At 37.5% G+C, this 23,363-nt stretch overlaps 1 protein-coding gene across 8 annotated transcripts in view; it reads right to left on the reverse strand.

The window, feature by feature from the left end:
* Positions 1-23,359, reverse strand: part of wdr93 (WD repeat domain 93) — a 41,751-nt gene extending 18,392 nt beyond the window's left edge. For 6 of the 8 annotated variants that reach the window (XM_062024627.1, XM_062024652.1, XM_062024643.1 and 3 more), the window contains exons 1-14: positions 19,416-23,359; positions 19,135-19,249; positions 11,875-12,076; positions 11,660-11,724; positions 11,490-11,568; positions 11,309-11,373; positions 9,355-9,424; positions 9,174-9,243; positions 9,038-9,102; positions 8,869-8,955; positions 8,656-8,781; positions 3,827-4,031; positions 3,662-3,743; positions 3,430-3,586 (exon numbers count right to left, since the gene is read on the reverse strand). In XM_062024627.1, the coding sequence (XP_061880611.1) occupies positions 3,430-3,586; positions 3,662-3,743; positions 3,827-4,031; positions 8,656-8,781; positions 8,869-8,955; positions 9,038-9,102; positions 9,174-9,243; positions 9,355-9,424; positions 11,309-11,373; positions 11,490-11,568; positions 11,660-11,724; positions 11,875-12,076; positions 19,135-19,242 (1,381 nt within the window). In that variant the 5' untranslated portion in view covers positions 19,243-19,249; positions 19,416-23,359. The remainder of the gene's footprint in view (positions 1-3,429; positions 3,587-3,661; positions 3,744-3,826; positions 4,032-8,655; positions 8,782-8,868; positions 8,956-9,037; positions 9,103-9,173; positions 9,244-9,354; positions 9,425-11,308; positions 11,374-11,489; positions 11,569-11,659; positions 11,725-11,874; positions 12,077-19,134; positions 19,250-19,415) is intronic. The other 2 variants (XM_062024657.1, XM_062024663.1) reach the window with 2 other exon arrangements.
* Positions 23,360-23,363: the final 4 nt, after the last annotated feature.

Below are 23,363 nucleotides of genomic sequence, written 5' to 3' on the forward strand. Positions count from 1 at the left end.
GGGGGGGGGGGGGGGGGGGGGGGGGTTAGGTTTGGTTGTTATCATCAGACATCAACAATTGAGAACAGAGAAAAGGATATTGGAACAGTGTAGGTCTGACTTGGTAGGATATGGACAGCAAGTAGGGGAGAGAGAGAGAGAGAGAGAGAGAGATCAGAAGGCATAAGAAAAGGTATCTGCATTTGATTGTTTACATTTGATTATTAACAATCCGGGGAGGGTGTTAGTTTAGGGTTGTAGCTGCCTGGAGGTGAACTTTTATTGCAGTTTTGAAGGAGGATAGAGATGCCCTTTCTTTTATACCTGTTGGGAGCGCATTCCACATTTATGTGGCATAGAAAGAGAATGAGTTAAGACCTTTGTTAGTTCGGAATCTTGGATTAACGTGGTTTAACATAGAGCTGACAGTGTAGGATATAGCGTATTTCCTCAAAAAGGAGCATGTGACATGTGCAGACTCTTATAAGGCACATTATCAATGAACCAAGAAGTAAATTTGAGCACACACACATTTCACTTATATGTCAACAAACTAAAGAGCAGTGATGGGCAAGCTACTTGGAAAATGTAATAAGCTAAACTACAAGTTACTCTTTATTAAATGTAGCTAAGCTACAGGGGAAGCTATCCCTGGAGAATTGTAGCAAGCTTCATGGCAAAAGTAGCTTGCTACATCAAAGGTACATTTAACAGCATTTATATCTATGGGCCCACATGTAAAATATACATGTTAATGTAACTGAGAGTGTACAAATTGACCCAATAAGCATCCATTACTATTAATTATCTGTCATTTAGCGGGGGACACCCTACAACTACCTCAAGGGGTCCCCGCACCCCACTGGGTGTATTTATTTTAGTTTGCTTTTTCTTTGGCCCACCCCTATAATGTTATTAATTTTTTTTTCTACTTGCAGTAAAAAACAGCATCTATCTCTATCTTTAAAAAAAAAACAAAACAATGACTTGTGCGTTGTTTGGGAACAGTTGGTAATTGTTATTTTCAGTAAAACTTTTTATGAACTCAACTCACCTTAATGTGTGTTCCTAAATTTGTGTTCCACGTCTTTGATGAAGAGTTGTGCAGTTATGATTTTGGTTTACAGAGTGAACAACTAAAAACTAAGGTATTGGACATTGTTTTCTCTAAACGCATACATTTGTCTAAATATGGCTAAGGACACGCATTATTGTGGATTTCCTGCACGTCGTCTTCATCACTAAAGGAAAAATCTAATGTGCGGGACATTTTCAAGTATGTTTTCTTATTCTTTTGAGTCGTCAGCTTGAAGCGTCCCTCCGTCTCTGACGCCCTTGTCGTCATGTGACATGAGTGTGTGTCTGTTATGATTTTGCTAACTAGTTTCGATGACCCATCTCATCTTGCCTTTGATTGGTCAGTCCGTAATGTTTTGCGCTCATCTTAGCCAATAGTGACTCATCATATGAACACCAACCAATCATTATGGATTTTGTCCGTATGTATGGATGATCTAATTTATCCAGGTCATTGGATTTTCTTAAAACATTTTTAGGCCTGGATTCGCAGTCCTTTTTCTCTCTTTGTGGCTTGTAGATTTGATGTAAGCTACCTAGCAGGGCCGGCCCGTGGCTTAGGCCGTATAGGCAAATGCTAAGGGCGCCGTCCATCAGGGGACGCCACGCCAGTGCCACAATTGTTGGAGGAAAAAAATAAATATTTGGAAAATAAAAGGTTGGTACTATTATTTATAGATACATAAAATAATCCCACGTTAATTAAAATGCAAAGTAAAGCCTATTTAATAGAAATATTATTTGTTACAACATTACGACCCCCCCTGCCCCGGCACGGTGCGCCCCCTCCCTTCCCGTATCATGACTCTTTTTGGACGTCACCACATAAAAAAAATCAACTCAAGATGTCAAAACGGCCAAAACTGTCAGGTGCCCAGGGGAGAAAAGACGGGGAGAAACGAGAAAAAGACAGAGGTAGCATGTAGGTAACGTTAGCCTACATGAAATTATTTGTCTGTTACAGAATGTGATAGTAACCTGTATTTTTTAGCATTAAGCTAATGTTACATGATTCGGCAATTGCTAATCAATAAATAGCTAGTTCTGTTTTAACGTCGGGTTAATATTGTGGAGGGGGCTAAATTGTTATGGAAAATAATAATGTAACGTTAGGTAATTACAGTACTCGTGTACAGTAATTTGTAAGTCATTCTAGTTAATGCAATATTAAAAAGCACAAATAGAGAACTCTGTAGGATCCCCCTTTTTTGTAATATAGTTGTTAAAGTCATACTGGTTTGATATCTTGTTTTGTGCAGTGCCTTATTTATATTGTATTTTTAATTTATTTTATGCAACTTGTTGACACGTTTTATTTTGTGTTTATGTATGTAAAAAATATTGTATTTCATATATTCATTTTTTGTATTCATTTATTTATCCATATTTTTTTAAATCTTGTTAACTATTCTGATTGTTAATTTGCTTTCTTTAAGTAAAAAAAAAAGGTCAAAGACAAAGCTATCCGGTTTCTTGTGAGGGGGGCGCCACCTAAAATCTTGGCTAGGGCGCCAGATTGGTTAGGGCCGGGCCTGCTACCTAGCTACATGGGCCTAAAAGTAGCTAAACTACAGAAAAGCCTACTCGTTAAAAAAGTAGCTAAGCTACTGCCATCCCACGGGGCAATCTGTCCATTTCTGTCCTCAAAGTACTAAAATACACATGTATGAATACCCAAGATCATATTTTTTCTTCACCATCTTTGAAAATTAAACGATTTCCAAAATGATGACCTAAAAGTTGGTCGCTACCCAGTACTTGAGAATGTCTGACCTAAAAACAGGTATGCCTCAAATAATGGCACTGTGCTTCGTGAAAACAAATGTATAAATTAGCGCTGTCAAATGAGTATTAATCAAACTTTAGAATTTGGATTAATCATGATTAATCACAGGTTGTTTTAAATGATAGTTATATCTCAAATTTGCCATTCAGCACAACAGTCAGAGTCTCCTCACTTATCTTTGCACTGACGTATGCAATGACCTGATCACTGACCATATTACAAACCACGCCGCCTTTCAGGTATAGGAATCCGCAGTTAAGGTAAAGGAGCGTATACAGTCAAAATGAATCATGTGAATAATCTGTATATACAAATAATGAATGCGATATTTTGTTGTCATTAATCACATGAGATAACTCTGTATTTTTGATTAACCTAATACAAATATAATAGCTGGTGGTGCATTTCCATTGCATGTATCAAATAAGTGCAATCAAGTGCAACACAATTTTTTTGTTTTTTGTCTGATGTATTTCCAAATGCAACAGGCACAGGCTGTGTGTTGGGGCCCTGGTCGGGAATCAAACCCACACCATTGGCAAGAAAGGCAGCAGCGTGTACACAACCAACAACAATTTTTTTTTTACCTTGCATATACAGAATGTGCTGCTTGACGTTCAGAGCGTAAACAGGAGTGCAGTGGGTAGCCAGCAGATGATTGGTGGGAGGAATCAGGGCACATACTGTGGCTCCATTGACGACATCTTGCATGAACATTTTCCCATTACGATGCACCAAAAGTGACTTTACGCCAACCCACAAGAGAACAAAAATATGTTTTGCAACTGTTCTTTTTATGTGTTCCTACAGTACTCTTACAGTAGTAAGCTGTTTTCCTACCAAGCCCCGCAGAAATGCCACTGATGCAGTAACAGTCAGCATATCACCACTGTCTTTCGACCTGTGTGTGAGACAAAATATATAAAGGTGTTAAGTTGAATAATACATGCATTGATTCTTAAAATAAGGGAAATCTTACACAACCTTTGCGAGAGTTGCACTGAGCGGGTTGCTTTTCCTCTCCTTGTATTCATAATATAAACTGCTCCACTTTTACAAACCACCACAAGGCGGATTTCACCTGTGGTTAAAGTCTGGGTAATATCAGTGCATGCAAGGCAATAATCCGCAAACTGCAGCCTGAGGAAGGCGCTGTCTGTTGACAGCGTACAGACTGACAAGGGAGCGCCTGAGAGAGAAACGTTGATAGTGAGAATCAAACAAGCCCCGAAGCTGTGTTTAGGGCATCAAAAGGCCTAACAAGCACAAATGGCGGTTAGCATGGCAGTCACTCAAAATGCTTTTCTTTCCACAAACTGACTCATCTTCACTATAGCGTTTTGGGCAAATTTCTCTGAGGGAAATGCTAAATATATCCAAGCTGTGGCGTTCTGCAGAATCCTTTGTGTCACAGGCTACTAAGTGCATCTTTTTTTCAGGGCTCTTTCAGATGTCACAGACACTGGCTTATATGAGAAAGTTATAGTTTTTATATTTGTTGCTAAAAATGAAGATGATTTTTGTAGCTGATGATTCATACTCATAAATGAAAGTTGTGCACATGCAGTGTAATCAAAATCAAGATCCAATGGTGTATCTAAAACGCTGCTGTTTCAAAGATAATCACTTTTTAAATTTTGATTCCCTTTAATGTATATTTTTGCAGAGCTTGTCTTGACTCTCATAAAATTGTTCAGGATTACCTAATCAAATGGCCAGTGAGTGTTTGTTCAAGCAATGCAATTCAGCTTGTACAACAGTCTGTACTGTAGAACTGATGTGAGTATTATTTTTTCCAAAGTACATTATTGACATGAATATAGGCAGTCCTGAATAGGATTATAATATAAGAACAATCCATCTATTTCAAAACCCGTTTTTTGATAAATACTTTCTGAATCTGAAATTGGTGAGTCTTTTATTAATACTGACTATTACTGGGTATATTACTGCAATTTTTCTGACTTTGTGGACCATTCCAAGCCTGATTTGGAGTCGTTCTGATTACTTAATATGTACTAGGTTTACACTTTTAATATTTACTTGCAAGAGCAGCAATTATATTAATGAAACAACACGTTCTGATCTGATTTGCTGCAAATGCAATTACTTTGTGGGCTATTTTTAGTCTTATTTGTAGCCGTTCTGATTACTTACTTTGTACAAGATTTCCGCTGTCAATAATTGAAAAAGTGGTAATTACGTAAACATCACATTCTAATCTACTGTATTGCGGCAATTTCTATGCCTTTTAGGACTATTTCCAGTTTTCCTTGTAATCGTCCAACTTTTAGTTGCTTATTTTGTACAAGAATGCCACTTTTATTATTAGGTTGCAAGAGCGGCGATTACATTTTTTTAATGACATGTTCTAATCTGGTGTATTGCTTGCAACAGCGGCAAATACATTACTGTAATTAAACGGCACCTCTAATCTGGTATATTTCTTAAGGTCTTAACTCATTCTCCTTCTATGCCACATCAATATGGAATGCACTCCCAACAGGTGTAAAAGAAAGAGCATCTCTATCCTCCTTCAAAACTGCACTAAAAGAACACCTCCAGGCAACTTCAACCGTAAACTAACAAACTTCCTTTCACATCCTACCTCCCCGGATTGTAAATACTCAAATGTAAATAATCAAATGTAGATACTTATTCTTATGCTCTCTGATCTCTATCTCTATGTCCACTACTTGCTGTACATATCCTACCAAGTCAGTCCTACGCTGTTCCAATGTCCATTTCTCTGATGACGCAATTGTTGATGACTGAAGTGTTGATATCAACCAAACCTAACCTAACCCCTCCACACCCCGGATTGTAAATAATTCAATGTATATACTCTGATGTTTGTCTTGTGTGATGACTGTATTATGATGATAGTATATATCTGTATCATGAATCAATTTAAGTGGACCCCGACTTAAACAAGTTGAAAAACTTATTTGGGTGTTATCATTTAGCGGTCAATTGCACAGAATATGTACTACACTGTGCAATTTACTAATAAAAGTTTCAATCAATCAATCAAATTCTGCAAGTTTTATTACTTTGAGGACTATTTTCAGTCTTACTTGTAGTTGCTCAACTTCTCAATACTAATTATTAAGTACAAAGTTGCGGCTTTTCTAATTTACTTGCAAGAATGGCGATTACATTATTTGAATGACACGTACTAATCTGGTATATTAATGTAAATTCTATTTGTGGACTATTTCCAGTCTTATTTGTAGTCGTTTAACTTGTGATTACTTATTTTGCACAAGGTTGCCGCTGGTATTATTTACTTGCAGGAGCGGTGCTTACATGATTTAAATGACACGTACTTATCTGCTATATTGCTGCAATTTCTATGGCATTATGGACTATTTTCAGTCTTATTTGTAGTTTTACTCATTTTGCACAAGGTTGCCACTGTCTAATGTAATCTAATGTATTGCTGTAATTTCTATGACTTTATGGAATATTTTAAGTTGGTTTAGTTTAGTCCATGTGGTTATATATGTTGTGCAATGTTGGCACTGCCTTCAGTTTCACAAGTGCAGCGATAATATGAGATAAAGTTTATTACGCACACGAATTAAGTTGCAGGTGAGCGAGTGTCCTGTAGGTTTGACTTTTCAATAATTTTGAGTCTTAGTATTTTAATTCTAACATGAGAGGATGTGATGTACTGATGCAAAGATTGACCTCAGCTTCTGTGGTCATTTTGTGTCCCATTATCATTTTACATCAACAGGGTGTTCTGATATTTATAAATAATCTGAGGATGGCTTTAAATTCCATGTGGTTCCACTGGGGAACAAAAAGATCAGATTTTGTTCTGGTCTATCTTCGAGTCAACACTGCACTTTTTCAGTTCCGTTCATTTTATTCTAGATGTGCATACCAGATTACATTACAGGTTAACAGTTTTCATTTCAACGTATATGAAAAGGAGTAGGAAGAAGCTGAGCCTATTAAATCCAACCCCTTTTCCACATCACAACAATCTTCAGAGCAATATATATATACTTTTCTTTTCTCCTTGAGTTCCAGTATACGCAACTTAAAAGTTTTTACACATTAGGTCTCAAGATGAACCATTGGGACGGAACGTGGACACACTCCTGCCTCCAGAGATGAACCCAACCCGACACCACCCAAACCGCTGGCTGCACAGAGCCAAAAGTCCAGTGCCCAGTGCCCCCCTCAAGCAGCAAGCCAGACGACAAAACCCACAAAGTGCATGTGCCATGGCTGGACCAACAAAACTGCTAGCCCTGTTAGTATTGGCACTTCCAACAATCCTACTCCTCCTGTCGGTCACATCTCGACATCTTGGGACAAAGATCAAAATGCCTAGATCCACTTAGCTCAAAGATCCATTTAGTGCGACACCGCCCCGCCCCGCCCACACCATAGAGCAGCGAAACACGCAGAGAGCACCGGACCACGAACAGCCAGATGCATGCAGCCAGAGCCCCAGAGCAGGCCAGACCAGTCACCTCATCGCAGGGCCAACACAGATAGACAGACAACCATTAACACACACTAGGGCCTAAATAGTGTTGCCAATCAACCAATCCCCAGGTACATGTTTTGGAGGTGGGAGGAAGCCAGAGTACCAGGAGGGAACCCACGCAGTCACAGGGAGAACATGCAAACTCCACACAGAAAGACCCTGAGCCCAAGGATCAAACCCAGGACCTTCTTATTGTGAGGCACACACACTAACCCCTGTTCATATAGACACTGTAAATATATAATAACTAGAACTAAATAAAATCCAGCATAACTAATAAAATAAAAAGTACAGTACGAATGACTTCAATAAAATGAATAAATATTAGGTAAAAGCCAAATCAAAATGTCATCAGTCAGTTGACCGTTTGTTCTTGAATTCTCTTACTATTTGTATAATTGTACTTTTGTGTATCTTCTGATGAATATTGAAGTTGGATTCTGTCTAATTACGTCCTCCTTAACTATCTTTTCTGTGGGCTCTATAATTGTTTTGCTAGGATAGGACCTACATTTACCAAAAAAAAAAAATGTATTGGTAGTCTCTTCAATATTATCTGTGATATATTGTCACATATGAGCATATTTCACAAAGTGATATGGATATTGAACTTTTACTGATCCATTTGTAATTATTGTATATATTTTAGGTTCCTTGAGTATAAGATATATGCTGTTCCAGCTTTTTATGATAGTAATCCCTCTTATGTATTCTAATTTCTTATTATATATTTTTTATATATATTTTCTGTTTTCTTAGTTCTATGTTATGAATCCATACATCCATTTTATTTTTAAATTATTTTTTTCTTTTTATGGGCATTTTCAATACTTTTAGTGACCCAGAGTTTATTTTGTTTATTTCTATCTTTAGTTATGATTTTTGTGTGTGTGGACAATGTGTGTCATAGAGTTTGAGTTATGTTGACAAGAAAACATTATACACCTTATCTGGGTCACTATCGGCATAGAATCCTTCCCATTGCCGTAAACACAGGTCCGCTTTGAAGGCAGCCGGCTTAAGGTGTTTTACATCTAATCAATTTGTTATTGACTGTTTTAGTTTCATAAATATTATTTAAGAGTTGATGGAAGATACAAAAGACAGGAAGATGGTCACTAATGTTGTTTATAAGTAGTCCAACTATTATTTGGTTATTTATTGTATTTGTACAGATATTGGCTGTGTATACTGTGATCCTACTTGGCTGAGTTATCAGTGGGAATAAGTTGTTGCTAAACATTCAAGTATTCAAATTCAAATTTAATTAAAATGGTAATGATAATAACAATACTTTTGCACTCACCAGCTAGCCTGTCCCAGACACACACAAGAGTGTTGCTGAGGCCAAGCGCAATGAAACGAGTGCATCTGCTGACGGCGGAGCATACGATTTCTGCTGCGTTGGGCCACAGCACAGATGGCTGAGGTTCTGAACATGTGTAATAACCAGAAATTGTCAAACATTTAGTGATGGTTTATTGGTATGAACCCTGAAAACTGAAAATTATTGTGTGACCTTGTTTGAACTTTGTTGTTTTGGACAGCATGTGGTAGAGAAGATTGTAACTTCCATTCCACCAAAAACATACAGTTATGGGACATCCTGCTAAGAGAATGTAGAAGGTTAAAAATACTAGATAAAAAAATAGATTGTTTTAAATTATGATTTATTCTACTTTACAAACCTGACTTTGGTTTATTCTGGCCATGAGAGTGACCACATTTCAGGAGAAAGTGATAAGTGCAATGTCTGAGAATAACAAAATGTAATTAGCAACAAATACATGTAAATGTCTGTATTTGTATACATTTTTTTTGCACCTAGGAGGCTCGTTCGTGTCATCTAGAACCAAACAGTGAGTTAACATGTTGGAGAAATCCGTCATGGTCGCTGCCAAACACAGAAACGTGCTGCGTTATTTCTTAGCACATACTTTTAAGTGACACGTGCATGGATTGTGTAGCAAATAGTCATCAATGTCTTTATTTGAAGTACTAATACCTGCTGATGGCATGATTTTATTCACCCGAGGAGCTGGAGACCATTTCATGTTTGCAGAGAGTTTGGGATCCTGTGGATTGAGAAGGGCACTAATTATCCAAATTGGACCTTAAATCCAAAACAACAGAACTTTTGGACATAAAAGGACATCATTTAATTCCATAAAACAATTTTTTTTATATGTATATATTTATGTTAAAGATTGACGATAGGAAGTGAATGTAAGTATTAGTAATAGCTGTGAAAGGGAGAAAGGGTAGGATGGAACTTCCTACTCCTTTTTGGACATGTTGAACTTTGTGTGACACAGAAAATAAGTGAGTTATTATTGTGTAACCTTGTTTACATGTTTGAAATGAACATAAACATAAACTAGGGATGTGCAGATTGATCAGCCAACGATCAGTATCGGAAGACTTTCGTAAAAAAGTAAATGTAGATTAGATTAATGACAATCACAAAGGCCAATCCTTTCTGGCTGACACTGTATTTATTTTCTAGTCACCCGGCTAACAAGGGGCTAGCAGCTAATTATGTGTCTCCATACACAGTGTGGAGCCTCTTCCCTAAGCTAATAATAATCACCTCCATCACGGCATAGAAACTGCATTTCTTTGTCATAAACATTCTTATTAAGTAGCATTATCACTGGAGGATGAAGCTAAATATATTACACACCGAGAGCAAGCCAGGAGCACAAAAAAAAGTATTTCAATGAGCAGTATTGTCATTTTTGATTATGCTTAGTTATGTGTAACAGTGACTTTGTTTTGCTCAAATGGAAACTGGTTTAAATTTGATCCGATATTGTTGTCTAAAGCATTCACCATAAATCAATGGAAAAATTTACAGCTAATGCATGTGATCAGTATTGCAGCGGCCAATCTCACTCATGGATGATCGGTATCGGAATCGGCAGCATAAAACCTTGATCGGAACATCCCTACTGCTGACACTTCAGAATACCTTGTTTGGAATTACTATGTGGGTGTAACTGATCTTTTAATGTCAGTGTGTTAAAAGTTAAACTTGGGTTAAGTTAAACCTAAAGCAACAGAAAAAGTGCTTAATGAAGTTTAAGAAATATAGATGGAAGCTTATTACAGCAGAAAGTAAACAACTATTAACATGAAATGAACGAGTAGATTAATAGGAACTAGAAAGAGGGTAATAAAACAACTGTTGGTGTGTTAGAATTATCAGAGCCGGTAAACAACACGAAAGAGGGCAAATCGATGCATACGTTTGTGGAGTTGATACCAAGGATAGTGTAATTGATACTAGAGTGTTCAGATCAATAATTTTTCTCTCAAAATCATTTTATTGTTGTTTTTGTTAATGTTGTCAAACTCAGGTAATAATTCCTTGAACACAGAAGCACGTTGAGTGTAAAACAGTTGATTTAAATAGTTCTAGATAATAGGTTTTTTTTAGTTTAGTTTTGTTATTGTGTAATATTGGTTTTGTTTTGATAAAATAATTGTATGTAATAAAAGAAAATAAGGAACTAGTTGACATTGTTTAACTGTCAATAGACCTAACCAAAAAAGAATTTGAAAAATGTACAGTTAATTCATGTGATCGGTATTGGTATCGGCCGATATCACTCATGGATGATCAGTATTAAAATCAGCATTAAATCCTGATTGGAACATTCCTAACAAAAATTATCTAATTTTAAATGTAGTACAGCAACTACCTTAACCTCTACTAGGCCAAATGTAACTAAATGTCAACTACAATGTACAGTCACTATACCATACTGTTATATTGCTATACTTTCTTTAACGTTAACCAGATTGTATTTATCTGTAACTGTATTTACTATACATATATATATTTTTTCCATATACCTTGCAACCTGTAATGCAACTAGAATGTACATTTACCATACTGTACTGTAATTAAATACAGCCACACAGTATATTTATTAGCCCAAAATACACTATAGTACCTTTAACTCTCTCATCCAGTCCTCTACTGGAAAGTAATAGATATCCAGCCAAATATCGGTGTTGCCTGAAAGGACAAAGTTACCGGTAAGGTATTTTTTGAAATACTGTATGAAGTCAAACTGACAACTTTAGAAAGAAAATACTTGAGGATGCCAAAATGTTATCTGTGACCCGACTTACACCTCATTGATGCAGCTCCATAGTCGCCTCCTTCAGATATTTCAAAGTTGAAACAAACATTTCTTTTGTTGATATCCTCCTGACATAAGAAAATAAAAATAGTGTCCAATAACTTTAAGGCATTACAAATCCAGGAACATATGTTGATAGTACTGTATGTAATAACTCACCAATGAGTTAATAACGCTGAAAGGATAAATACATTCCAAGTTAAACATAAAGACTCTGGCAACACCTGAGGAGACATGTGACAAATAACTAAATTGCAATTGGTGTTATTCTGTTATCTTTTACATTCATTAACACTGCTACAAAGATGATTGCAGTAACAGACAATTGTGCTGACTGTCTAACAAGACAGAGAGGCTGAGTTTAATGTACTAACCCATATCATCAATACTGGCCAGCAGATAAAAGGTCTCGCCGGTGGTGGTCATGTGAAGGCACGTAATCTCAAGCCTTTCCTGCAGCCACTGGGCCTCATGGTTCAGTGTAGTCGCGCACCACACAGACAAGCCCCCCGCATGACCTAAGCAGAGATATCTGCCATCATCTGAACACGCCAGGCAATTAGTGTTCTGCGGAAGCTGCAATAGGTGAAAATAGAATCATAGAACATACTATCATTCAAAATAATACACACCAGAAAAGTAATCACATTTCCTCAGAAGTAATTTATGTTTGATTTTACTAACGTCAAGTCCGGCTCACGTCCCACCCATTAAATATGTGTGATGGTCAAGCTAGGTCTGTTCTTAATAGGTACTAGGCGCCATTTAGCCTTCCTCGAAGAAAAAATGCCCTATGCTTGTGTTGTTTTCGGTTGTACAAATCGTTCAAATCGCGAAAAGGATAAATGTTTCTTCAGAGTTCCTCGAGAGGTTATCAAAAAGGGCAGAAGAGTGCACGATTTTACGAAACAATGAAGAGAAAAGCATGCAGCTCACACTCCAGTCCAAGGGAGCAGAGTCAAAGAATGCATGAGTTTGCAGAGATCATTTAGTTAAATGTTTGTTTGATATACTTTTAACGGTTATTATTTACCATTTAAGTATTATCTTGATATTATTTGTATTTCTTAAACACATGTTTGCTACTAGTGTTTATAAAAGCACCAACTCTGCGTGTCCAAATGAAAGAAAGCAAATGTGAGCAAAACCTAAAAGAGTTAAGTTTTTACCAAAGGCAGAAATCATAAATGAAGTGTTTACCACATACACAATGTTGACATTTATAGCTATATTTTGATAAAGACGGGGAAAAACACACTACTCGTAAATGGCGTGTGCAACAGCAACAAACACGGCTGTAGACGTGAAGTTGAATCATTAAATGCAACCTTACACAAGCAAAAACTATGCATATTTATCCGGGAGAGTCTTGATACCAATTTCCACACACAAAGTAGTAGCAGACCTCCATGCTTTTCCATGTTTTCATCAGTTTTGTCGTGTAGACATGGCGTCTGGAGCACAGTAGTTCATTATGTCTAGGAACGAGACCGATGTATAGTTCTTAATATCACTCGACAAATCTTTTTTTGATAAAGTATAAGGATGTATTTCATTGCATAGTTAGATTTTTTGTTGGTATCTGCTTTTTGCGGGAATATTTAAGCCTCTTTTGTACTCAGTTCAGACGCTACTTGCTGTACGACAGCCATCTTATCTTGGTTGACCACCACAGGTTTTCACTTGAAGAAGTCACGTGTCGGAATACAAGCAATAGACGCCTTTACTAGCGGTAGATGTCTTTACTCCACACCCACCAGCAGCTCGGAAGAAATAAGAACACAAATTGGCAAGGCAAACTCCATGTTTGGAAAGCTCTATAACTTTATGGCAAAGAAAAATATGAACATGTAAACAAAAGATCAAAATATATGAAGCTGTAGTACTACTATATGTCATGCTATATATATGTGACATGGCAAAAAAACTGTAAAAGATCAAATGAAGATAGATGCCTTCTACCATAAATGCCTCAGGTGAATAATGGAAATTTCCTGGAGAGACCAGACCACAATTAAATGAAGAAGTACGCAAAAGATCAAAACAGAAACTACTGACACAAAAGTAAATGCAGACTAGAATGGCTTGGACATGTAATGAGAATGTCAGATGAAAGAATAATTAAAATAGCACTGGAATGGAAACCCTCAGTGGGCAAAAGAAAAAGCGGCAGACCATTGACAACATGGAGAACAACAAAGACCTCACAAGCAGAAATACCACCTGGGAACAGGCTAAATCAGGGGTGGGCAATTAATTTTTACCGGGGGCCGCATGAGCAACCCGAGCACTGCTGGAGGGCCACACCGACAATATTTCAATTAAATTTTGCTTAAATTATTTTTTGATATACCGTAAGATAGATAATAATAATAATAATATTTTCATTTAACCTAACTTATCTTTATACAAAAGCAGATGGCTTTTGATGGTTTTATTTTTAACACTTTCTTACACAACACTTCCTGATGTATAATACAATGCAAAAATTTAAATTTCTGTCACTTTATCCTGCATCCTCTTTGTTGTGAACGTAGCACGCCTGTTAGGTGATTGGCGAAGAAGGAGGAAGCGTTGCTGTTGCGGAAATGAGGAGTGAGGATAGATGTGCGTGTGGAAAGAACAAGATAAGTTGAGCTGTGTTAGTATAGGTTGCTCAATAAAAGTTTAAAAAGAGCGTCAGACTTGGTGTGCACTTCTTCTGGACGCTACAATTGATGTCAGAAGTGGGATGAAATGCCTCCCAGTTCACCTTGCCATCAAACCTGGGAGTCTTCATTGAGGGCGGAATTCCCCCATGGCAAGCAGCGTGCGATGCACCTGTAGACACTGCCTCTCTCTCTCTCTCTCTCTCTCTCTCTCTCTCTCTCTCTCTCTCTCTCTCTCTCTCTCTCTCTCTCTCTCTCTTTCTCTCTCTCTCTCTGCGAGCTCCTCACTTGGCACGTACCTCCCGATGACGTAGCCGGCTGAGCACACAAACAGCGCAGTATGCGCAAAGTTTTACTTCTGACACCAATTGTAGCGTCCAGAAGAAGTGCACACCAAGTCTGACGCTCTTTTTAAACTTTTATTGAGCAAGCTATACTAACACAGCTCAACTTATCTCGTTCCTTCCACACGCACGTCTATCCTCACTCCTCATTTACGCAACTCAAGACGACAACATCAACTTCAGCAGGTCGTTACACTATATTCTTTAAACACAGCAACATGTGTACCACAAATTAAGCACACGGCTTTACCTTTACTTGGCAGTCCATGTCTTGTTGAAAACACGCCATTCGTCATCAACTTTTCTTTTTTTAGCGTCTTGGGGATAACCGGGCATCACTTGTCGCTTTGTGCCTTCACTCACAGGATATACGCCCATAAATAACACTTTTCAAAATAAAAGCAGCACAATTGTATTGCACGCACGACATAGATGTTTTTTTAAATGTATTTTGTAATTTGTGATTGCCGCTGCGCGCACGAGCATACGTCCACACGGAAGTAATACGAATAACGCTTTTCAAAACAAAAGCAGCACCGTTGTATTGCACACTCGAAATAGATACTTTTTAAAATGTATTTTGTAATTTATGATTGGCCTCACGCGGAGGGACAGGGACGTACAAAGGGCCGGATGCGGCCCGCGGGCCGCAGAATGCCCAAGTCTGGGCTAAAACAATAGCTCAAGACAGAAAGCAGTGGAGGAACTTTGCGGATCAAAGCGCTTTAGAGGACGGAATTGCCTACAGCAAGGTCTAAGGCAGGGGTGCCCACTACGTCGATCGCGAGCTACCGGTCGATCGCGGAGGGTGTGTCAGTCGATCGCCAGCCAGGCATTAAAAAAATAGTCCTAAAAATGAGCGATCATAAATCTTCACTATGACGTCACTTTCGTCACTTGATTGACATTCACGGCACCTGAGGGTCTTGTGAGATGACGCTGGCTGCTGCCAGCTCATTATTAAGAAAAAATTACGACAGGAAGGCGAGAAACACTTTTTATTTCAACAGACTCTGACCTGTCGTCAAAACTACAAAGACCGACTGCACAGTTGCACAATAAAAGCTCTGCTTCATCCTGCCTGCGCTAACAAAATAAGAGTCTCAGAAAGCTGGCGTGCACAAGCTAGCAAGCTACGGAGTTTGCCGCCAATGTATTTCTTGTAAAGTGTATACAAAGGAGTACGGAAGCTGGACAAATAAGATGCCAAGAACCAACCACTTTCATGTGGTATTGGACAGAAAGGAGGACTTTTTTTCTCCTCCATTTGAAAATGCGGACGTTATCAGCACCACTGTCTGATTCCTATCAATGCAAGTCATCAGAATCAGGTAATACACCAACTTATATTCTTGTCGTCATGAAAGAAAGAAATCTATATGTGTTAAACATGCTTGTATTATCATTAAACACCTTTAACTTATTAACAATATTAACTATATGTGTTAAACATGCTTGCATTATCTTTAAACACCTTTAACTTGTTAACAATATTAACTATATGTGTTAAACATGTTTGTATTAAATTTAAACACCTTTAACTTGTTAACAATATTAACTATATGTGTTAAACAGGCTTGTATTATCATTAAATTCATTTAACTTATTAACAATACTAACTATATGTGTTAAACATGCTTGTATTATCATTAAATACCTTTAAATTGTTAACAATATTAACTATATGTGATAAACATGCTTGCATTATCTTTAAACACCTTTAAACTAGTTAACAATATTAACTATATGTATTAAACATGCTTGTATTATCATTAAACGCCTTTAATTTATTAACAATATTAACTATATGTGTTAAACATGCTTGCATTATCATTAAACATTTTTAAATTGTTAACAAAAACATATTTTTCATAAATAAGTAAATATAAATTATATATATGAATGAGGTAGGTCCCCACGACTTGATCAATTGAAAAGTATCTCGCCTGCAGAAAAAGTGTGGGCACCCCTGGTCTAAGGTAAGGTCACATGCAGTAGAGCGTACATAGTGTATCTGTACAGCTGATGAGCGGGAGAAAGTTAACATGAAGTTGCTCTTAGAGTAAGTAACCTTACCTACAGTAGGAAGAGGATTTATATGGCTCAATTTGTCCCAGTTAACCTGATACATGAAACGTGGCGAATTGAGGTGGTACACTATTCACCTTAGCCGCCAGATGGCAGTAGTGTTGACATTTGAGACGAAGCTGAAGCAACCGCAGGCTTAGTGCATCAACAATAGCAGAGTAAGCTAGCATTAGCGCACTGCTATCAACAAGCCGCTAAAATAGGCTGTTTTCGTTAGCGCTTATAATAACAATATTTCTCAAATTTGGTTTATATTCAGGTCATGACATGGACATGGAATATTGTTGGAGGTTTCTGGATTTTTTTTTAGTGGGTTGTTCTTGTTTTACAGTACGGCGTGGCGAAGTTGGTAGAGTGGCCGTGTCAGCAATCGGAGTGTTGCTGGTTACTGGGGTTCAATCCCCACCTTCTACCATCCTAGTCACGTCCGTTGTGTCCTTGGGCAAGACACTTCACCCTTGCTCCTGATGGCTGCTGGTTAGCGCCTTGCATGGCAGCTCCCGCCATCAGTGTGTGAATGTGTGTGTGAATGGGTGAATGTGGAAATACTGTCAAAGCGCTTTGAGTACCTTGAAGGTAGAAAAGCGCTATACAAGTATAACCCATTTATTATTTATCATTTACATAGGGATTGTGAATGATAGACAGCACATATCCTCCCAATTTTTGCATATTTCCAGACTGATCTGATGGTAAGAGGGCAGAGTGTTGGCAATCTGAAATTGTGGCATTTTGTGATGGTAAGACAGTATTTTCACATACTTTGCGAATTGTAAATATAATTGGATATGGTTTAATAGATACAATGAAACACAATTAAGCATATAAAGTCAATGTATTTTCCATTCTACTGTTACTTTGAAAATGACCAACAATCACATACATATAAAATGTAGAGCAGGGGTTCTCAAAGTGGGGCCCCACGGCCAAGTCTGGCCCGCAAAGTTGTCTTGATTGGCCCGGCAAATGGTGGCTTCTCAAATTTATCGCACTGTTTTTTTCGTACTTTGCGATTTGTTATTCAAATTTAAACTGCAATACAAATAAAATCTGTTATTATTATTATGTTCATATTGACCTCTTTCTAGCACATAGTTATTTATGGCCTGTCCGCAAGGCTATCTAGTTGCCATCTGTAGAACAAGACGATCTCCACTACCTTTTTATAGAGCACTATACCAGTATAGAACAGGGATGCCAAACTTGTTTCACATCGCAGTTATGGCTGCCATCAGAGGGCCGCTTGTAACAGTGAATAATGTATGAATTTGCATCTCGATTTCATTATTAATTATATAAATTACCACTGAAAAAGCTGGCAGCTTAGTTGCCAGAATTTTTGTGTTAAATTTAAATTGTTTTTTACAACATTATATTGTTAATGGAAAAACAGTACAAGTTATTTTTTAATTCTGGCAACTTTGCTGCCATTTTTTTTCTACTGTAAAAACAAATGTACCGTCTTTCTATTTACAGTAATACACAGTTAAAACAACAACCGTAGATTTTACAGTCAAAAACTCAGCTCAGTCAACAGAATTTTAACGCAAAAAACAATAGTAGTTTTTTTCAATTTACAGTAATATGCTGTAAAGAACAACGTAAAATGTATTATCCATCCATCCATTTTCTACCGCTTGTCCCTTTTGGGGTCGCGGGGGGTACTGGAGCCTATCTCAGCTGCATTCGGGAGGAAGGCGGTGTACACCCTGGACAAGTCGCCACCTCATCACAGGGCCAACACAGATATTGTCATTATTATTAATTTGATGGGTAGTTTGCTGTAAAGACCAACACATGTTTGGAAAGTATCATAATATACTGTAATATTTGTTGCAATATTGGATACCATTAAAGTTTAAAATGTATGCAATTTCAATTTCAAGCACTACTTATATTTTTTCTGGCAAAATGAAAAATAAAACAAAATTACATTTAGTGAGAAAATATTAAGTACTTTATTGACTCATATCATTTCCAGGTGTTTGCGGGTTTGCGGGGTATAGAGCTAAAGCCCTTACTCAAAGTGCTGCTGTGCACTTAAAATCACCGTGTTTAGTTGTTGAGAAACTTTACATCACATAATTAAATACAGCACAAATTAAAACATCCATCCATCCATCCATTTTCTACCGTTTATCCCTTTCGGGGTCGCGGAGGATGCTGGAGCATCTCAGCTGCATTCGGGCGGTAGGCGGCGTACACCCTGGACAAGTCGCCACCTCATCACAGGGCCAACACAGATAGACAACATTCACACTCACACACTAGGGCCAATTTAAGACAACACAAGTAAAAAAACAAGTAAAATACAATGGTTCTACAAAATAATACAATTAATAAAATCTAATGATTGGTCAAAGCTCCGAGAGGAAAAAGTGGGGTTTATTGTAATCAAATATATATTTGTGGAAATATAAATACATTTGAACATTTTTATATTTCTGAACAAACCAAAAATATACACATCGGATCGTGACGATATATTCTTGTATTATTTAATGTGTTTCGCTGCTGCTGTATATGAGGAAATCTGTTAATTAAAAGAGCGTACCTGTGAAGCATTGGTCAGTTTTAACACGAGTGGCTTCTTTCTGAGTTTCCTCGCACTGCCAGAAACAGACGCCATTTCTGAACTCGTCGAACTTTTTATGTTATACATGGACAACCTAAAATACATAAAAATATATATTTTTAAAACAGCCATTTGACGTGTTGGTGCTAATGTCGATTCAAGTAAGATAGTTTTAGCTAATGGTAATGCTAACTACAGTACTGTGAACCTTAGCAAACTGTAATACATATTACAATTCTAGATGTAAGAATTATTACCACCTTGTTTTAATTTTAAAGGTTGAACCAGTTTAAATGATCCTTTTAGGACCAAAGTTGGAAAAATGTAGCCTTTGAAATCTCCAACAAGACAGGATGTCGACGCTTCAATAAACTTCCGAAGTCATCATGGCGGAGCTGTGTTTGTAGCCTGTCGTCATGGCAACATCGTCTCCGTGGAAACGGAGGTTATGGGATATGGTCGCGAGGATAGGTTCGTTAAGAATTGGAAGTAACAGCAGCAGCAGTTACACATTTTAATAATTAGATATACTTACGAAATAATAAAAGCTGATTAGTGTAGTAGGCAGATGTTTGTTAAAATGCAAATAAGACGTCAGAAGAATATACAAACGTATTACTTTAATATTTTATTCTTTTGAAGGGTGCACATATATTCAAATTATTCCGTATGGTAAAATATTCACATTTTCAAAAGACAAAAACTGTTTATACATATGTTATAAATGCAATTCATTATGAATAATTCCATCAGTCCAGTGCACATTGTGAAACCTCTTTCAATCTTTTTACAATTACACTTCCAGTAATACATTAAATAATTTGTCAGATTATTCTTCAATAAAAGCTAGATGCGAGTTATCCTCAGTAAAATGCAATTTTTGTAACGTTTGTTTTCTCAATTTTGAAAGTGTGACTGTAGGGTACAGACATCAAATATAGCCAATTTAAACGTATTAACATTAGAAATATATCAAGTCATGCATGAGAAAGCATCTTAATTTAAATAATATACAACAGTCTTATTGCTGGTGTATGGCCCTTCTTTCAAATTAAGTGCAAAAACAACCAGGATAAGAGTGAAAATGTCACAAAGGGTTCTGATTAATGACTGGAAGACAGTGAAAAAAACCCCAGTATACCGCAACATGTAAAGCAAATGCATATGCTTTTATTTAATTAACCAATAATGGAATAGGCGGTAGAAAATGGATGGATGGAATATGGCTTCATTATTCCATGACTCAACCATCGCTACCTGATACATTGTAACCCCCTTTTTTGTCTCTATCGGACTCAAATATATGGACAATATATAAAATAACTTCACTCACAGACAGTACCATCTAAAAAGATCCAATGGGTCATTGTGGAATTCTTCTGAAATGTGAATGAGAGAACAACCACATGCTCTTAAAAGCTGGCATTTTTTTTCATGTCGCCGTTTTGTATGAAAGGCAACGATCCGGGCAATTTTCCACTTTTGGAGGTAGCGTCAGAGCCGTAACAGAGGCGGGTATAAACCTCACCTCTCCCGTGGTGTATAAGCTATTGTCGCTCTGTCAAGTATTTATACAACACACCCTCACACCGCATGCTGTGTTCAAATTAGGGCTGTCTTCCACTATGTTTTTTCCAGTGGCGGGCCATGCGTTAGGCCTTCAGTGATGTCAGACTTCAATGATTACCTCTCAAAATACCACCATTTATATCACCATTGCTGGAGAAATACTACACAGAAACACATTTACGCACTACTGGTCATTGAATCATTGAATCACCTCAATAGTGTACAAAACGGGCTATTTTCTGGCGCATTTAAAAATCAATAAACCCGGATCAGCTATTAAAAGATAACTTATGTTGTAGTGTCAAAACTCACAACGTGTAGCACCCATTCAACGCAGTATAAGCCAGTGGTACCACTCGTAGTCGGTTGATTCGAGTGGAAATGGCAGGCATTTCACCATTTCAAGACCAGGACAGCTGAGGTAGCTTCCAGGGTTGGCTGATGTTGTCTCACAAGATGTAGTTTCTCTTTAAATATCCTTCTTGAAAATGGCCTTGCAAATATATATCTGCCACTTAATCAACGTTTTGTTCTCCTTCTTTGTGGGTTAAAAAAGTGAGTATTGGTGATTTCTTTGCTAGGCTACGGTACAACACTTCCTGCTTCAGTAAATTGCAATTTGTGATTGGATACTCACTTTGGAGTGACAAGTATCTAATCAGTCTTGTTAACGTCAGGCTACCTAGATAGGCTACTGTCAACAACTTGTGATCTGATTAGCTATCGCAACTGCTATGTGTTCTGTTCGTTTACATTAAATTAATCCGCTAACGGGTGTGGCTCTGCTGATCTGCATAGCACCGCCGCGGCTCAAACCAGTGAGTATCCAATCACAGGACGCGTAAATGTCACGTCCAACGTGAGGCCAGCTAGAAAGTCTTACTGACAACTTGTGATCTAATTGGCTATCGCAATTATCTATTAACTGTATGTGCCCGTTCACTTACAGTGCACAGACGCATTGCTGATTCTGAAGAATAAAAACTCTAACCTAAAAACAACAGCACTGGAAGGAGGATAATATAACATGAAGAGAATATGAATACTTTTAGATATTTAGGGAAAGCAAATATATATATTTTTATTCTATCTTTAATTATGATCATGATTTCTGGTTATGTTAGGCCAGCAGAGAAGGCCTTGCTGGCCCTGACGGCACACCACTGTTTTTTTCAAAGTCAAATCTGAATTGTTAGACTTTGCTCTCGTCAACTATCCGTCGACTCCACGGCATTTAAATAATAAAAATAAACAGACAAGTACTAGTGTATACTGACTGGTCACTAGGTGTCAGTAACATGCTGGATGTGCTCTATCACTTGTCTTATACAGTGAATTTCCGAAAGTTAATACATATTAAAAGTAGTCTTTCATTTAAGTGAACAAAACCAAAATGTAATTTGCAACTTTTTTTTTTATCTCAAAAAAGGTGGCGTTGGGGAGGTTTTCGGCTCTATAAGTCACAGCATTAAGGGGACATATCACACTTTATTAAATAGAGAAAGAAAATCCGTAACGTTCCGTATGCAAACAAATGAAAGGGTTGTTACCTTTGCAAAAAAAAAGCGCTACACCTCATGGCCTCGACGAGCTTCGTGTCTGATGGCAGCGCGTCCCGAAGAGCCTCAATCACGTCACCTATTTAGAAACATCCTCCCAACAATACTAGTAAAATATTGTTTTGCAGACAAAAAGATTATATAGAGCCTTGATACTCAAACTGTGGTACGCGTACCATTAGTGTTACACCAAATAATCACTTGATTTAAGTACAGTTTTATTTTCCTATTTTTAAACTGTGTGTAATGTTACTGAAGCCAAAAATATTAAATGTTCTTGTTAAATAAAACCTTTGGCCTGTTTTAATGAATACCTAGGCCTACGACGCTACTGTATTTTAATGTGGGTCAGCCATTATGGTGGTGCTTGGAGAGCCAAGTTTTTTTCTTAGGTGATTCTTGGGGGGAACAAAGTTTGAGAACCACTGTTATAGAGTTAGGGATGTGAGCGACCAATACATAGCTAGCTGATAACGTGACATCACACCAGGAAGCAACACTCTCTTACTTTCTAAAAACTACTTGTCTGGACACAAGAGTCTTTTATTAATATTTAAAGACGACGCGGTGATGAACGCAATCGATGTATCCTTCCAACACACCTGCTGTATGCCGGGCCAAAGCAGGTATTAACTCGCCTTCCTCCCTGCGGGGTAAATAGTGAAATCAAACTCCTCTGAATCACATCTTCGACTATATGAAGACAGCCCTAGTTGAAATACAGAGTTGATATGAAAGACGTCTTACGGATATCAAGCGTGCGTAACAACACCCTGACACACTAAATCAGGTATGCACAAATTTACTGTATTGGCTTTTTGTCTTTCTCTTAAAAAACCCTTTCACGCAGAGCGAAAAGTCAGAGACATCACAGAAGATCCTCCTTCACCTTTAACACAGAAAGAACCCTGCAAAGTGTCGAATTTCTGCAACTACGCAACGACACAAAATCCAACTTTGGCTATGTGCATTTTCACCTGGTAAACACATACTTAAATGACAATATACAGTACATGTAACTTGTCACACACTGGCAATTTATTTCAACGGAACAGAATGGGATTAGCTTGGCATCAAAAT

The sequence above is a fragment of the Entelurus aequoreus genome, linkage group LG02 (genome assembly GCF_033978785.1).
Source record: "Entelurus aequoreus isolate RoL-2023_Sb linkage group LG02, RoL_Eaeq_v1.1, whole genome shotgun sequence".
NCBI lineage: Eukaryota > Metazoa > Chordata > Actinopteri > Syngnathiformes > Syngnathidae > Entelurus > Entelurus aequoreus.